Here is a 17,114-nt window from a genome sequence, read left to right as displayed (position 1 = left end):
AAAAAAAAAGAGCAAACTTGCTAGAGAAGCACAAATAAATGTTCATGTGGCCTGAAGAAAAGAAGATCCTGGGAGAGATTTCCAGTACTTGGATTCAGGCCTTTGTAGGCCCAATTTTATTTCCTGTCCTCTGAAAGACACCCCTGTAACCTAATAAGAAATTCTCCTGGGCTTAAGCTAGCTCTGGAGGGTCTATTATTTTTAACCTTGAGTTTAGACTAAGACGCAAAGCCCTTTCACTCTGACAGCTGCACCTGATTCTCCCAGCAACCTTGTGAGACCTGTTAGCCCCATTACTGTTAGAGAAACTGAGGCAGGGAGGCAGTAAGTGTCCCACCTAATCACACTGAGAGTGGGGTGTGCTGGAGCTGACTTGGACAGGCTTGCAAGAGCCCACAGTTAAACACTCAGAAATTTTGTGAGCCATTTGTATTGTTCAACCACTGATAGCTTGAAACCAGTCCTGGTGGAAATATTTACACCCTGAAAACTAGCAACACTACAAATCAGGGTTTTGTTTGTTTGTTTAAAGAGGGAATTTACCAGCACACACTGGGCTTGGGGTTCCGGTCAGTACAACTCCATCCTGCAGAGGTGTGGCCCCATCCCTGGGGGTCTGGTAGGGGTGTCCCAGGGCAAACCCCCCATTCTCATGCTCATGCTCACCATAGTGGTTGATACTGTTGATGAGGCGGACACCCACTTGAGCATGGTTGTTGGTCATGAGGACAATGTCGAAGACGTCCTCGCTATCGGGGTACAGCTCCCGCAGCCGCCTGTTCACAGCCTCCAGAGCCTGGAAGGGAGAGGGCATCCCCCAGCTTAGACCCCCAAGGATTGATACCTGAAGTTGGTGGCCAAGGATCCAATGAGGGGAGGTGAGGAGCCATGCTTGGGATGAGATCAGTGCGCATGAACTACCTTCTCCTAATGCAAGTTGCTTACCGCTCAGGGGTACCTAGCTGGAGAGAGTCGGGGCTGAAATCCAGCCGGCATTCCACTCACCAAGCTGGTTACCAGGCGTGGGGCTGCTTTCTTCCAGAGGGTGGACGAATTTTCTTCCCAAAAGGCTCTGTCACCTAGCCAAGCTGTGCACCCGTGTGGTTACATCTGCCCAGAGGGGCCCTTTTTCCTTACTCAAATACCTGTGGGAGTGCTTTGTTCTAATCCCCACAAAGGCGCTGTATGAGCTAGTGGTGGAACTGCCCCCTCACCTTCACGAAGGGGAAGGCAGGGCCGGGACTGAAGGGCTCGTTCTCATGTTCCAGCTGGTAGCGCACGTACTCCTCCACGCCCTGCTCCGTGTAGATCCGCTGCTCCTCGTCCATGCGAAACAAGGCTCGGGAGGACACAGCGATGGTGACTGCATTCTGAGGCTTGGGCTGCAGAGGTATGGGAGAGGGGGTTGTCACTGAGATGACTGCCCCTGAGGCAGGCTTACATGTATGAGTCTCCCTGGGTAGTGGGGACATGGAGAAGACCCAGACCCAGCCTGTACCCTAAAGAGGCCCAGCTTGAGCAGTTGTGGACTTAGGTCAGGATCCCATCTATGATGGACCCAGATGTGGGTTGAGAGAAGTGCTAGCTCCCTTGCTGGAAGCACAATCTGATGGAGGGAGGACCATGCCCTTGGAAGTTTGCAATCTAGTCGGGCATCTGGACACAACAAAAAAACGAAGCCAATATATGTGGCCAAAGTATGACTGATGCTGGCGATGATCTCAGATGGTTTCCATTATAAAATAAGAGCTGCATGCCCTTAGGAAGAAATGGTGTCCATAAATATGACAATTTATATAAAAAAATGTATCTCCAGCCCAGATCTGTCTCCTGAGCTCCAGATTCATACATCCATCTAACTGCCCCAGTTGACTAACAGCCTCTCAAAGTTAACATTCCCAAGGCTGAATTCCCATCACCTTCTCCCCTCCCAAACCTGATCCCTTCTCCCTGTAACTCTTAGCAAGGCTTAGAACCACTATCCACTTATTACTGAAGCAGAAACTGGGAAGTCAGCCTCAACTCCCTTCCTCATCAATCAATCACTGAAATGAGTCAACTCTACTAGAATCCACCCACTTCTTTCATTCAGGCTGTTTTGGTCATCTGTCGCCTTCTGTAATCTGTCATTCATGCTGCTGTCAGGAGATTTTTCTAAAGTTCAGATCTGACCACAGCTCCCCTCTTTAGTGGTGCACACTATTCTCAGAATATGGTTGGCAGCCTCTAGTGTGGGAATAGAAAGCCCTTCACAACAGACCCTTACTTCCCTTTCCATTCCCCTCTTCCCATCCCCTAGCTTTGCCCCATCTGACCTTTGTCACATCAGGGCATACTTTCCCCTTCTTTTTTTTTTTTTTTTTCCTGAGATGGAATTTCACCCTTGTTCCCCAGGCTGGAGTGCAGTGGCGTGATCTCAGCTCACTGCAACCTCTGCCTCTCGAGTTTGAGCGATTCTCCTGCCTCAGCCTCCCAAGTAACTGGGACTACAGGCACCCGCCACCCCAGACACCAGCTGAACCTTTATAGTCCCTTAGGAGGATCAGAATATGAGTGCCCAAGGAACTTACAGATACCCAGAGAATCCCACCACATCTCTGTGTCCTAAGCAGTCCTGGGGTCATGATTCCCACTTTACAAATTAAAAATGGGGCTCAAATTGAAGTCAAGGTTCATAAATGCACCTCTCATTCTCGCCCCTCCTGATCACCCATGGGTCGTGTACTCAACCCTATTGCTTCTTTCTGGGGTCAGTCCTGGGCTCCAATCAGTTGACAACATTGAGTGGTTGCCATCTGAGAGACACTGTGGTGGACATGGCAGGAAACAACACAAGTGTGATCCCTGTCCCCATGGAGCTCAAGATCCACCCCCAAGACAGAGGCCAATGCCATCTTTTAAAAGAGCACTGTCCAATGGAACTTTCTATGATAATGGAAATATTCCATAATCTGTGCTGTCCCTGTGGCTATGGAACAATTTGAAAGGTGACTAATGAGACCGAAGAGCTGAATTTTAGATTTTATTTCATTTCAATGAACTTAAACAGCTATATGTGGCTAGTGGTTAATGCAGCTTTAGAACCTTACAATGGGAGTGGAAGGCAAAAGAGTTCCCCAAGGTCTCGTGGTAGACTTTCTGCATTTGACTTTTAACCCCAGCCAAGATGGTATATGTGGCCAGCAAGGTCTGTGTAAGGCAGTGGCAGGACAGGTGCTTCTTCTTGGAGGTTCAGCCCAAATACCTTTCTCAGTTGCTGACTACCACCATGTGTGTGTCCTAAGGGCGGGGTTGGTGGTGGAGTGGGGAGACCCACCCTCATAAACCCTGGAAGCCTGGAGGCCTTTGGAACAGGAGCTGAGCTTGCTCCACCCCTTGGGCTTACTGCCCCAGGGACAAGGCCATTGCCCCTTTAAGGACAGAGAGTCAGCTGCCCTCCCAGCCCCATTAGGCAGGTTCCCAAGCCTGCCACTCCAGCCCTAGCAGCCAGCCAAGGTCTCACTCCTCACTTTCTGTCCCATAGTCCCTGCCAGACTGCCAAGTCCTAGGCTCCCTCTGGCTAAGCTACTTAGACAGACCCCAATCCATCCCACCCCTGGCTGTTTCAAGAAAAACGTCCTGGCTACATTGGCCCCAAGAGGCCTCTGCTTCTCTCTTTTCCAGATAGGGAAACAGGCCCAGAAAGGGGCAGATTATCACTCTAGGTCAAGGCAGAGCAAGATGAGATCTCAAGTCTCCAGCCTCTAGCCTGACCTCTATCCACACTGCAGTCCCCTTGCCATTCCCCTCCTCAACAACTCCCAGAAGACCCCATCCCTTGCTACTTCTGCCTTCCCTGGAAACATCTCCCCCAGCCTTCACTTTCCAGATTTGGCAGAAATGATCAGGGCATGCCCACAAACGGAGGTTTCTAATGGCTGGTCTCTGTTTACCGTCAGAATGGGGGTCCCAAGGGCAGGACTCTGCATCCCCACTTAGACTGCTGTGACACAGTACAAGTGAGGTGGTGTCTAAGATCCCAGAGGCCATGACTGTGTAAGAAATATGGATCCCAGCTGGGATTGATGAATGATCTGTCCAGGCTCCAGGTGGAGCTGAAGGAGCAGGTGAAAGGGGCTGGCCAGAGCTGGGGAGAAGTCATGGATGTAGAAACCCTCCTGGGCCTGGCTGCAGAGGTGGCCATGTGTTGGCAGGGGCATCTAGGAACAGTACTTCTAGAGAGCAGAAAGAAGCCCTGATCTCAGACTGGGAATTGGGTCAGAGTGGCTCAAGGGCTCAGTCTGGGAGCTCGGAGCTCCAGGAAACCAGGGTCCTGGCAGCTCTCTCTGCCTTCCAGGCTCAGGCTGATGGCTGCGGCTAGGGGATGGGAATGGAAGAATAACAGAGGGCAGCCCACTCCCACTTGGCCTGCCTGAGGAGCTCCCATTTAGGCTAACGTAATTCTGCCTATTGGGTCCAAGATAGAAACATAGGCAAAAAACTGTTATTCCTAGTAGGACTTAGAGAGGGAAAGGCTGCTGAAGGAGAGACAGACAGCAGAGTACTGGATTGAAGAAGTGCTGTGACCCCATGAGGTGAGGGCCTCTAACAAGCCTTCAGGCGTTAAATATTTTACTCAGGCCCCTGGGAATGAGAATTAGCCCAGGCCAGGCCATGATGGGGCCCATGAGGCCTAAAGCCCCCAAAATAGCCTGTGGGAAGAGGGGCTTCTGCATGAAGGAATAGGAGCTGGGAAGTCTCCAGGCTTCTTGCCTCCCAGAGAACCGTGAGAGTCAGGGGCTGACCCAGGGGTTATGACTGACAACTGGGCCTGAGCTCTCCAGTTCCTTGGTGCCTGGGGAGGAAATGGATTTTGATCACTGATGCTTTCACTACCCCAGTCCTCAAGTCTCCATCCCTTCCCCCGCCCATCACTCAGGCCACAGCATTGACATTCATCCAGCTTCCTCTTCAGAGAGGCACCAGCATTCTTACTGGTGGGTTTGCTGCCGGACTCACTCTTTCCAATCCATCCCAGAGTGATCTTTCTAAAATAAAAATGGGACCCAGTTAATCCCCTGATGAAAAATCCTGTAATAGCTCCATAATGGTATTCATATGTTTTTTAAAATGTGGATTGAGCTTTTATTTAAATGAATTCAAATGAACTTTGAATTCAATATGTAAGCCAGATATTACCATATATCTCATACCATGTGGTACCAGATATAACATATATAATTGGTGTATATTTATTTTACAGATTCAAATGCATTACATTTATTTATTTATTATAAAGTCAACCAATGAAAACAACATAGTTTTTTGCATGACAACAAATTTGAAACTAGAGGTTAGAATGCCAGTGCAGACTTAAGCTTCAGCATCCAGCCAAGTTTTTGCTGTGTTTGTATTTGTACACTATTAAGAAAGTCCTGATTCAGACCAATAAGTGGTTGGAAATGCTAAAAGGTTTTTTGTTTTGTTTTGTTTTAAACTACAGGCCTTGCAATCTCAAGATGCTCTTTGATGAAATAGATCACAGGGGAAGCCTTATTCTGAAGTTTGCTTAAAAAAATCTGCAGCCCAAGCTAGTGGCCTTTAAGCTGCTAAAATGTCCACCTAATACATTAGAGTGAGTTGGGTTTTATTCCACATTTTTAATTGTTTAAAACATAATCTGAAGAAGAAAGAAAATAATTTGGATTCCCACATGTGCAGACTCCCTGAAACACAGGGCTTGGGGAAGCTAGTTTGAAAATCCCTGACCTCCTTGAGTAAGGTCCAGACTCCTTAACATGATCCCCAAGGCCCTCTGTGGGCTCTTCCACATCCCTCCAGCTCTTCTCCCAACAATCCTGCATTCTTTATTCAGAACTTACTCGGGAACACAGTCTTGAGCTTCAGAGACATCTGCATGACTTCTGCCTGTCCTGTTTCCCTCTCTCTGGGAAACTCCAGCTACTCAGGCTTTAAGATCAGGATACATGCCACTTCTACAAAGCTTTCCCCAGTGTGACATCACTACTCCACTCCCCTGCAACTCCCCCAGGCTCTCATCTCTGGAGCCTCCATCAGTGTGCAAGCTTGAGCAGAGCTTGGAGGTGCTAAGTGAATGATTGCTGATAGGGTGGACCTCTTGGGGAGGGGTCCTTGGAGGGAAGCAGCAAGATCAAGCTGGAGCTCTTCGGAGGACCGCTGTGGGCCAATCTCTATTCTCAGTTCTCTCCTCAAGCTCTGCCATCTGGGAAGCTGGAGACAGCAAGGCCCAGGGGCAGACCAGAGCATCATCAACTTGTTTGATGGGGGAGAGGAGAGAGCTCCTCTGTGTAAGTTCCCAGACGGCTGACACCACCACAGGGTCGTGATGTTAATGTCCACTGCAAGGGGAGCAGAAGCCGAGCTGGGGGGCAGAGTCCAGCATTGGGAGCCTGCAGCCAGGGGCGCCGATCGCCTCCCAGGGCAGAGTGTGGATCCCAGTGCCTGGAGAGAGCAACTTAGGACGCGGGGAGCGCACTGCCCCCAGCCCAGGGCCAAGGGCCCAGAGCCAGACTCCAAACGCAGAGTCTCAGGTCCGGAGCCCGATGCCCAGGTGGCGGAGACCAGAGCGCACAGCCAGGAACTGGGTTCCCGAGTCTGGTTACTCGCGCCTGGGGCGCTTCTGCAAGCGCTGCCGACCGGCTTCGCCAACAAGTGCAATCCGCGCTCCCCGGCGGCCCGCGCGGGGAGGGGCTGGGGCTGCCGGCCTCTAGCTGGGCCCTGATGACAGCATGGGGGAGGGGGATCCTGGCGTGGAACCCGAGTCCCGGTAAAAAATACACCAGAGCAGAGCTCCCAAAATAAACCCGAGCCCGCGCCAGCTGCCAGGCGCATTCTGGGGCTGAGGAGCTGCGTCCCCTCCCAGAGGGGCGCCACGGGTCCCTTCCCAAGAGACTTACGACCCCTCCTCCGGGGTAACCCTTCCCCAGTCCCGCGCATACCCGTGCATTGCTTTTACCGATTTGGGTTTCTTCTTGGGCGCGAGGTTGTCGTAGAAAATCTTGGCTTCCTCCCAGACCTGGGCCGCAGCGGTCTCCGCTCCTGGCCCAGGCTCGCGGGGCTCCTGGGGCTCCCGGGGCTCTCCAGGTTCCATGCTCCGGCTCTGACCGGGCCCGGCCAGAGCAGGCAGCGGCGTAGACGCGGAGCTGGCTGAGCTGGGCTGCGGGAGGGAGGCGAGTCCCTGCGAGGGAAGGGGGCGGGCAGCGGCGGGGAGGCTGTGCGTGTGAGCTGGGCTCCCCGCCCGCCGGGTGGGGGGAGGTCACACTCGCCCTCTCGGTCGCCCGTGTGTCGCTGCCGCTGCTGCTGCTACTGCCGTACGGTATGAGGGATAGCTGGGCTCTCCTTCCCCGACCGACCCACGCCCGAAGCCGGTTGGGTGGTGAGGAGGGCTCTCTGGCTCTCTGGGTTTGTGGGCTGCAGCGGATTTGGGATTGCGAAAATGGTGTTCTTCGCAGGCGCTGAAGGGCGCGGAGAGAGGAGAGGCATGACAACTTTTTTTCCCCCCAGGATAGTGATCTCCAAACGAGAAAATGAAAAGCTAGCCGTCCCCCTCCCAAAAGCTAGCCGCCCATCTTTTCTTTAGGAGCCAGGACCCTGGGATCCTGACGATGTCCCCTTCCCTCCGAAGCCAGTCCATCCGGCAGGCGGGCAGGAGGTGATGCATGGTAGCTCCGACCACTAGCAGAAGCCTGCTCCCAGCGGGAGCTCAGTGAAGGCCCCAGGCCGGCAGCTCGTCCACACCACCTAGGAGGGGCCCTCGAAGTCCATGTCGAGACCAGGCTCCTCTTGACCTAGGGTGGGGACCCAGAGAGACTCCCAGGGACTCTGAACAGGAATTCTTGCTGGCCCTTTGGTGGTCAGCAGGGGGCGCGCATTCCCAGGCCCCCACCTGCCCAGCTTGGAGTAATTAGTTATAGGCCATGAAGGGGCTGGATAGAGGGAGGGCAGAAGAGGGGCCTCGGAACTAACATCCTGGAATTCCAGGGTGTTGTCCCTCTTGATGCAGAGCTCTGTAATACTCTCGGGGTGCATACACAAATGTCACCCATCCCAAGGCACAGACTAGGAAGCAGGCAAGTAGCCTCTCTCAGAGGTGTGCATGGGTGGGTGGAAGACGCAGGAGAAAACACTGGCTTAGCTAGGAGGGCCTCTGACTGGGGAGGTGATGGGGCTACAGAATGGAGTGATCCCCTCAGCCTCCACCAGGTCCTGGGAGGAACAAACCAAACCTTGTGTGGGAGGAAGGGGAAAAATCGTAATAAAATGTTAGGATTGGGGGGAAATGTGTTTAGATTTACTTCTAGGCTTAGTAGATTGTTTCCAGAGATGGCCCAAAAACTTCTTCCATCCTGCCTGTCCTTTGGCAATGCGACTTTGACACTCTTCCCATTCAGAGGTGGAGTCCAGTCTGAGCTGGCCCTGTGACTTGCTTTGACCAATTGAACAGAGTAGAAGTGGTGCTGTGTGGTTTCCAAGCTATGTCTTAAGAGGCCTTGCAGATTCCATTTTTGCCCTCTTGGGAGTCGCCTACTATGTAAAGAGGCCTGGACTATCCTGCTGGAAAAGCCACATAGTGAGACAGACAGGACCTGGAGGATAAGAAGCTAGCGACAGCCCAGGTGACTATAGGCACAACTGGCAGACATGTGAATGAGGCCTTCCTGGTTGTCCCAGCCCCAGCTCAGCTCCCAGTGGAGTGCAGCTATGTGGATGACGCCAGCCAACACAACATGAAGCAGTAAAACCTTCCAACTGAGCCCAGCCAACTCACAGAATCATCAAAAATAATAAATTGTTTCAGGCACTAAGTTTTGGGGCAGTTTGTTACACTGCAATAAATAATTGAAACTTTAGGAATGGGGTCAGTCATTCTCAGGTGCCTCATGGAGGAGAACGATGAAGTCACTCAAGAAGAATGTATAGAGTGGTTACTTGGGTGGAGGTGAGCACTGGACACAAAAGTGAGCCACCCCCATGCTGTCCAGTGGCCTTTAATCTGTGTGATTGGCTTGAAAAGATGACCTGGGCCAATCAGATTTCTCTTTCTCAGGAATTTGGAATTGGGAAATGGGCTAGGCAGTCGACCATTGGAATAGAAGCTGAAGATGCTATGAAATACAGTTGGCTCCCAGGAGACCTGGGTGAGCCTCAGCAGACTGCAGTTATATGCAGTGTAAAGCTCAGTGCAGGTGGAAACTCTCTGAGCAGAATGAGCTGAGCAGCAGATCAAGATGGGAAAGGATGTGCAGAGCGCAGCACATGAGAGAAACCATGCTGCCCTGAGAGGGAGCCACCTCTGGTCCTGACAGCTTCCCAAGTTCTAGCTAAGGCCTGGCTCTGGTGCCCTACACTTTCATGCGATTCTCCACATTGTTTCAACAAATGCCCCCGAAAGGAAATTTGGTGGCTAGTGGTTTTGCTTGAGTAATCACTTTTCCCGGCCTCTTTCTAAGAAAAAGCCCTGCCTCCCTGGTTCTCTGGTGAAGAAGTAGGCTTGTGACTGGGACCTGACCAGTGGCGGGGAGCTCTGTGTCCATGGACACAGGGATGAGCATGTGACCCCAGGTGAGACACTCTTCACTCTTATTTAGGGCTGCTGGGAGGTTTGGCTCTTTTTCTCTGAGGTTGTTAATTTGGGGCAATGTGAGCTGGGAACCCGTTTGGCAGCTGAAAGAACATGGAAGAAGCACATCTGGAAGGACAATGGTGCCACAGAGAGAGAAGCAGGAGGCGGGAAGGAGAGAGGATGCAACTGAGTTTCTGGACCCAGCCATGCCTGAACTTCCCAATTACATGAGCCAATAAACCTCCCTTTTTGCTTAAGCTTATATGAGTTGGATTTTGTTCACTTGCAACCAAAAGTCCCAACTAATCCATTCCCCTGTACTCACCCTGCCATGAGTAGGCACTGTTCCTTGCCATCAAGGAATCCTGCCCACAATCCTGGTTCAGTTCCTTTAAGAACTTTCCCCGGGCCGGGCACAGTGGCTCACACCTGTAATCCCAGCACTTTGGGAGGCTGAGGTGGGCAGATCACGAGGTCAGGAGTTCAAGACCAGCCTGACCAATATGGTGAAACCTCATCTCTACTAAAAATACGAAAATTAAAACTGCGTATGGTGGGGCACGCTTGTAATCCCAGCTACGCAGGAGGCTGAGGCAGAAGAATCGCATGAACCCAGGAGGCAGAGGTTGCAGTGGGCTGAGATCGTGCCACTATACTCCAGTCTGGGTGACAGAGCGAGACTCTGTCTAAAAAAAAAAAAAAGAACTTTCCCCAGATCCCTCTTTGGAAGGATTAGAGAACTTGATCCTCAACTGTTCTTTCCACCCTTCCAGGCTTCTGGCCATGCTCTCTGGCTTGCCTGTCACTCCCTAAAGCCGGCTGGGTGCAGGGCTTCCCTGGCTCAGGGTTTTTGGACTCCAGCCAGGACTTTGCCTCTAGGTCCAGCACTTCTTCAGATGAATAAGCTGGGAACAGGCCCCTTAGGGCACAACTCCAGGAGCCCCACACCTGGCTGCTCCCTTAGACAGCCCTGCTCCAGCATGCCTGGCCCTGTTGGCTAACGTTTAGTAAGACCTCAGGGCAGATGCCACCTCCTCCATGAAGCCATGGCTGCCCTTTACTCTTTACCTATTCCTCACCTCTCCCCAGTTAGGTAAGACGCTTCCTCCTCTGAAGCTCAGAGCTGATGGTGTTTTTTGTTTTTTTGTTTGTTTGTTTTTGAGACAGAGTCTCACTCTGTTGCCCAGGCTGGAGTGCAGTGGCACGATCTCGGCTCACTGTAAGCTCCGAGTCCTGGGTTCACGCCATTCTCCTGCCTCAGCCTCCTGAGCAGCCTGGAGTGCAGGCGCCCGCCACCACACCTATTTTTTTGTATTTTTAGTAGAGACGGGGTTTCACCGTATTAGCCAGGATGGTCTCAATCTCCTGACCTCGTGATCCACCTGCCTGGGCCTCCCAAAGTGCTGGGATTACAGGCATGAGCCACCGCGCCCAGCCAGTTTTTAAAAATCTCTTTTCACATTCTGACCTGGATTCACTCCCATGGCTGAGAAGCCACAACAAGCAGTGGCCTTGATGTTTGGAGACCTGAGATCGGTTCCCAGCTTTACCATTCTCTGGGCCTTTGTTTCCTTGTCTTTAGAAAAAAAAAAAAAAAAAAAAAAAAAAAGCATGGCTGGGCGCGGTGGCTCACACGCCTGTAATCCCAGAACTTTGGGAGACTGAGGTGGGTTGATCACCTCAAGTCAGCTGTTCGTGACCAACCTGACCAAAATGGAGAAACCCCATCTCTACTAAAAATACAAAAAAATAAAAAATAAAAATAAAAATATCCAGGGCCGTGGCGAGCACCTGTAGTCCCAGCTACTTGGGAGGCTGAGGCAGGAGAACAGCGTCAACCCGGGAGGCGGAGCTTGCAGTAAGCTGAGATGGCACCACTGCACTCCAGCCTGAGCAACAGAGTGAGACTCCGTCTGAAAAAAAAATACAAAATACAAAATACAAAATACAAAATTAGCCAGGTATAGTGGCTCACGCCTGTAATCCCAGCTACTCGGGAGGATGAGGCAGGAGAATCGCTTGAACCCAGGAGGCGGAGGTTGCGGTGAGCCGATGTCATGCCATTGCACTCCAGCCTGGGCAACAAGAGCGAAACTCTGTCTCAAAAAAAAAAGAGAAACTTAAATGTGTGCTTGGCTCAGCCAACAGCAGATCACATGGGAAGTGTTTGTTGACTGTGAGGGACTGTGTACATGTGAAGGGCCAATTGTTAGAGAGTTGGGAGGGCTTCACAGAGGAGGAGATAATTGAGACAGGGGAATGGGTGACCCAGGGAGGAGCAATAGCTTGTGCACAGCACAAAAGCATAAGAGACCCTTTAGGAAATGGGGGCCATTCAGAATGGCTTAGTGCAGGGTGCAGGATGGAAAAGTGAGAGGAAGAAAAAGCCTTCTGAGATCTATTGGTGCCAGATCATGCGGGACCTGAAGGGATATTTAAGGAGCAAATCACACAGAGGGGCAAGGGGAGCCTTTGAAGAGCTGACATGGTTAGATTTGTGCTTTAGGAAGGTCACTGTGGCTTCTTAGTGGCAGCTAGATGGGGCAGAGGGCAAGGCTGAAAGTAGGAGGTGGACTAATTTGGTTGGATTAGAGATTATGGGGACCTGAGTGGGTAGGTTTTGGGAGAAGGCAACAGAGGACCTGCATGCCCAAAGTAGACGGGGGACAGGACTTCCCATCCCCCAGCATGGCCTCAGCTGGGAATAGCAGCCCCAGGTTCTCAGGCTTCTGAGTCACCTCCTTAGTTAGGTTCATGGTTGCCCCGAGGCCAGGTCAGCCTCCTTCCTCTGTGCTAATTGCTTCCTGCCAAGGGAGCTGGCCACCTCCAAGCGTCCTTGAGGCAACCCTTGTAGAAGCAATTGAACATTTCAGGAGAAGGCAGGCAGCTCCAGCCACCACTGCCCCCAACTCTCTGCAGGGAACAGTGCTTCTTGGGCTGTCAGGGGACATTCTGAGAGGAACACTTCACCACCAACTCCCACCCCAACCCTTGACCATATTTCAGGTCAACGTGGAACAGTTTACACACTGTGCAATGACCTGGGATCAGCAGGAGAGGCAGGAGCTGAAATGCAGGCTGTGCTCCTCTTGCGAAGCTGTGCACCCTAATATGACAGGGCTGTATTCACCAGGAGGAAGGGCGATATTTTCCTAATTAGCCCAAAGGCTCTATCCACTGCCCAGCTGCATACTTACGGGACTGCTTCCACTCAGAGGGGTGCCTTTTCCTAAGTCATACAAACGGCGCCATTTGGATGAATTGTAATCCTGGCTCTTGGCCTTTCTTTCTACTGGCCACTGTCCTCTCATTTGGGCTCTTATGAGGCCTTTCACTGGGCAGAGAGGGAAACTGAGTCCCAATGTCTGCTGCCATTAGCTTCCTTCTGAGGGAATTGCTCAAAGGTCCCACATATCAGTGTCCAGTCTGGCCACAGATGGTTGGACCAAGGGAGGACACCTGACCTAAGGGATCCCGCCAAAAGCTAAGCCAAACCAATCAGATCCTTTTGCTTGTGAACTGGAACTAAGAGGCACAGAGCGGAGTTGTCAGTCACTGGTCAGTCGTGATACCGAGTTGGAGATTCAGCCACTTGTGCAACAAAACCAAAGAAGTCTGAAGAGAAGCCCAGGAAAAGAGCACAGATGCAAATACTGTCCAGGGCATGAGAGCCTGCAAGACCCAGAGATGGTAAGGAAGATGCCCAGTTGCCAGTTCCAGTTCTCTTGAGGTTCAGCCATTCTTTGTTTGTTTGTTTTTGAAACGGAGTCTCGATCTGTCACCAGGCTGGACAGCAGTGGCGCAATCTCGGCTCACTGCAACCTCCACCTCCTGGGTTCAAGTGATTCTCCTGCCTCAGTCTCCTGAGTAGTTGGGACTACAGGCATGCGCCACCACGCCCAGCTAATTTTTGTATTTTTAGTAGAGATGGGGTTTCATCATGTTGGCCAGGATGGTCTCCATCTCAACCTTGTGATCCACCCACCTTGGCCTCCCAAAGTGCTGGGATTACACGTGTGAGCCACCGCACCCAGCCTGAGGTTCAGCCATTCTTGATTTTCCATCTTCAGAGTCCCTTATAATCTGTTCCCCCATTTCTTTGAACTAGTTTAAGTGAGTCTCATGCCATGTTCCCAGAGTCCTTGCTAGAACAAGGACCTTGGCCCTTCACTAAGTGAGCCTCCCCAGCCTCTTCTCTTACTCCCCACCCCAATCCTGTCCCAGCTTAGGGAAGAGCAGGAGCCCTCAGCACAGTCGCACCTTTTATTCACTGTCAGTGGGGAAAGAAACATACCATACAGCACAGGGTTGAGCAGTGAGGGCAGTCACTGAGGGCACAGCCAGAAGCAGCACATCTGGAGGGGATAGGGGGCTACACTGGAACTGGGCCCCTTCCCCTGCCACCCAGACCCCCCCGTTCCCCAAGCCTCCTCTAGACTGCTGCTTAGAAGGCACTGGGCCCGACTGGCCTCCACCAAGCAGGAAGGGCTATACACCCTGGCAGGCCCAGTCCTGCCCCCACACTCTGGCAAAGGTAAAAAGAAAACCCCGAAAATTTCAGAAAGAAAATTCCATATTTTTCTGAGACTTTTTAATTGCAAGGTTTGAATTATTTCTTTTTTCAAGAATGATGAATAAAACATGTAAGAAATTCTTGACCCCACAGTGATCTCTAAAGTCAGCTCAAAGCCTCACCCAGGGTGGATCTTCAGGAAATATTTGTTGCTTCAATACATTTTTATGTAAAAAATATTTACAGTGTCAGCTTACTACCCTGCCTAGGGACCCCAGCTTCTTCTCTTCTCTTTCTTTTCTTTCTCCCATCCCATGCCATTCCTTCTCTCTCTGCAGCAAGGCAAATTTCTACCTCTAGAGACTCTGTCATTGTCAGGAAAGGATTTAGTGCCTTTACTTATGAACTAACTTTTTCTTAACTTTTGATGTAAAGGTAAGTTAAATAATCCTGACTACAGCTGAAAGGACTAAAGTGGCCATCTGAAGTAGCGTTTGCTGATAATTTTTAGAGATAAGAAATAAGATGCTCATCAATTAGCCCAAAAGGATGAACGAGGGTAGAGTATGTGAGAAGGCAGATTCTGGGACCTTGCAATTCACAGAGTTGTTGCAAGAAGATTGGAATTTCAAAGGAGAGTTTGGATATATCAATGTTTTGATTGTCTGTATACTTTTGTGTCTGTGCAAGTCATACATAAATCTCTGCTAGCCTTGTGCTTTGTGGCAAGTCTCTCTCAGCTGGTGCAGGGATGGGAGACCTGTGTCTCTTCTCAAGGCAGGGCCAGTGCTCTACCACAGTGCTCCTGAGCACACAGTCCCTGGGACACCCAGGAGTATGTGGGAGCAAGACCTGGCCCACCTGTGGTTCCTCCCATCAGCGAGATGGTGGTCCCAGTTCCTGGCCTGGCATTGTGTGTTCACACTGCTGGGCTGTCTGAGAATACTGGGCCTGACCAGCAAAAATCACCCATGTGTATGTGTGTCCAGAAGCCTGGAGTAATCAAATATGCCTTCATGGGTAGGATTTGCCGACCAGCTTGGAAAAAACAAAAACAATTCTCTTAGGGAAGATGATGGTGGGTAAAGACAATGCAGGATGCTTCGAGGGTTCTGACTCAGAGGCCTCCCAGGATAGCACTGAGCTGTTAGCACAGCTGCCAGAGGCAGAACACAGGATGCTTGAAAATGTGGGGACTTCAAACAAGCTCCTTTTTTTTTTTTTGGAAGACCACAATCTCAGAAACTTCTTAGCAGGAAGCCTATAAAGGATGAAAATCAATGTAGCTTTCCCTGCTGTCAACTTCTGCACAGCTCAGTCACAGAAATGGACAGAGAAGAGACTCTGAAAAGAAGAAATCCTCTTAGAGCCTTGGGTTCAAGTCTTAGCACTGTGTCACCTCCTGACTATGTGATCTTGCACAAGGGACGCTTCCTCTCCGAATCTCAGCTTCCAAGTCTAGAGAAAAGAAATGAAAATCCCCACCTCCTTGGGCTATGAGTATAGATTGAGATGGGGCACATGGCAAGCCTTTGAAAGCCATGAAATTCTGTGTAGTTGTGAATTAGGCTAGATTCAACGTTTGCAGGGAAGGAACCTCAGTGAAAAGCTTTCCACCAGAAGATTTAGGTCACAGCTGAGCCAGGTTGGTGAGCATCTGCGTGTCTGTGATGCTGACTGACCGCACAAGACACACCCAATAGCCAGCTCCTAGGAGCAAAGCAACATCCTTGAGGCATTGCTGGATAAACAACTGCTAGTTCCTGCCTGAGGATGTTAATTCCCCAGCCTCACCGTATGACTGGTCATGCGCAAGAGGATAGAAAACAGGTGGCAACCCAGTGGCCTTGCTACCTCCAAGGGCCCAGTAGAGCTTGGGACCAAGGTCTATTGATCAGCATCCCCCAGAGTTTTCACCTGCAGAGAAGCAGGACAGGTGAGCACTCAGGAGTGAGGAGCATGCTGCATCTCTTTCCTGCAGATGCAATTCCCCCACCCCGGGCTCAGCAATCATTTCCTACTCCTACCCTGGGCTGACAGCACCTGTGTACTAGACTGTTTTCACCAGCAGTTCAAGAGGAAATCAACTGTCACTGCACGTCAAAGCTAATTTCTGATCACAAGTACAGGAGAAAGTCAAGTGAAAGACCTGATGAAGAAGCAAGATTAATTTTTCTGGCAGTCGAAGCATGCAGCTGTATAGCTCATGGATCCAAAATTGGAAAGCAGGCATTGGAAAGCAGAGCCAGCGCACTTGGAAGATGATGAACTACCTGGCAGATCTAAGATTTGGGGTTAGAAAAAGCCTTTCGAACGGAGCATGCCTGGCACATTTTTAGGCATTTGGTCCATAAATTCTGTCTGGGTGCCTAAACAGTGGCCAGGTGAGCCTTTTCTTCGAGCTCCTTCTGATTCTGTGGCAGTGAAGGAACAAGTCCAGTTCTGAAACTAAACCAAATTCAGAAACGAACTACCAAGATTTGGGATATACACTTGTCTCACTCTTTGCAAACCTTGTTTTTTCCTGTCTCTGAAGTCAGCATCCAACCTGAGTAAGTATGTAATAGAAAGTTGCTTGTCGAATTGAAAAAGGTAATAAAAAGGAAGAGCTGAAGCAGCAAAAACTGCTGAGCGTGGCAGCTCAGGACTTAGTCTGAAAAAGTGTTATCTGGTAAATTTCATGGTCTTTTCTCCCTTTTTTCTCAGTTTTTTTCCCCTTAAAAATTAATATTTTCTCTATTCATTTAATCATTTTATAAGAAACCAAGTAATATAGAGTATATTTTAACCTCCTGAAATAATAAAATGACTGTAGCTCCTTTAAAGGGTACTAAAAAAATAAGTATTACATAAATTTCATTTTTCTTAAAACTTTCACTCACGTGGCTCAACTTCCAAATGCTTTTCATTTCGTCCTTCTGCAGCTTTGTGTGGAGCTGAGCTGGAAGATGAAATAGCTCCTCCCAGACTAACCAGCTTTCCAGCACCCTCTGCTCAGCTGAGACCCTGACTGCTGGA

General features: G+C 50.5%; 1 protein-coding gene across 1 annotated transcript in view; it reads right to left on the bottom strand.

Moving 5' to 3' along the window:
- Positions 1-7,111, bottom strand: part of NT5C1A (5'-nucleotidase, cytosolic IA) — a 23,330-nt gene extending 16,219 nt beyond the window's left edge. Inside the window, exons 1-3 of the mRNA XM_011977674.1 lie at positions 6,977-7,111; positions 1,215-1,382; positions 667-796 (exon numbers count right to left, since the gene is read on the bottom strand). Of these exons, the coding sequence (XP_011833064.1) occupies positions 667-796; positions 1,215-1,382; positions 6,977-7,111 (433 nt within the window). The remainder of the gene's footprint in view (positions 1-666; positions 797-1,214; positions 1,383-6,976) is intronic.
- Positions 7,112-17,114: the final 10,003 nt, after the last annotated feature.

The sequence above is a fragment of the Mandrillus leucophaeus genome, unplaced genomic scaffold, assembly GCF_000951045.1.
Source record: "Mandrillus leucophaeus isolate KB7577 unplaced genomic scaffold, Mleu.le_1.0 Scaffold182, whole genome shotgun sequence".
NCBI classification, from domain to species: Eukaryota; Metazoa; Chordata; class Mammalia; order Primates; family Cercopithecidae; genus Mandrillus; species Mandrillus leucophaeus.
The sequence above is the reverse complement of the archived record's forward strand: the minus strand, read 5'-3'. Positions and strand labels throughout refer to the sequence as shown.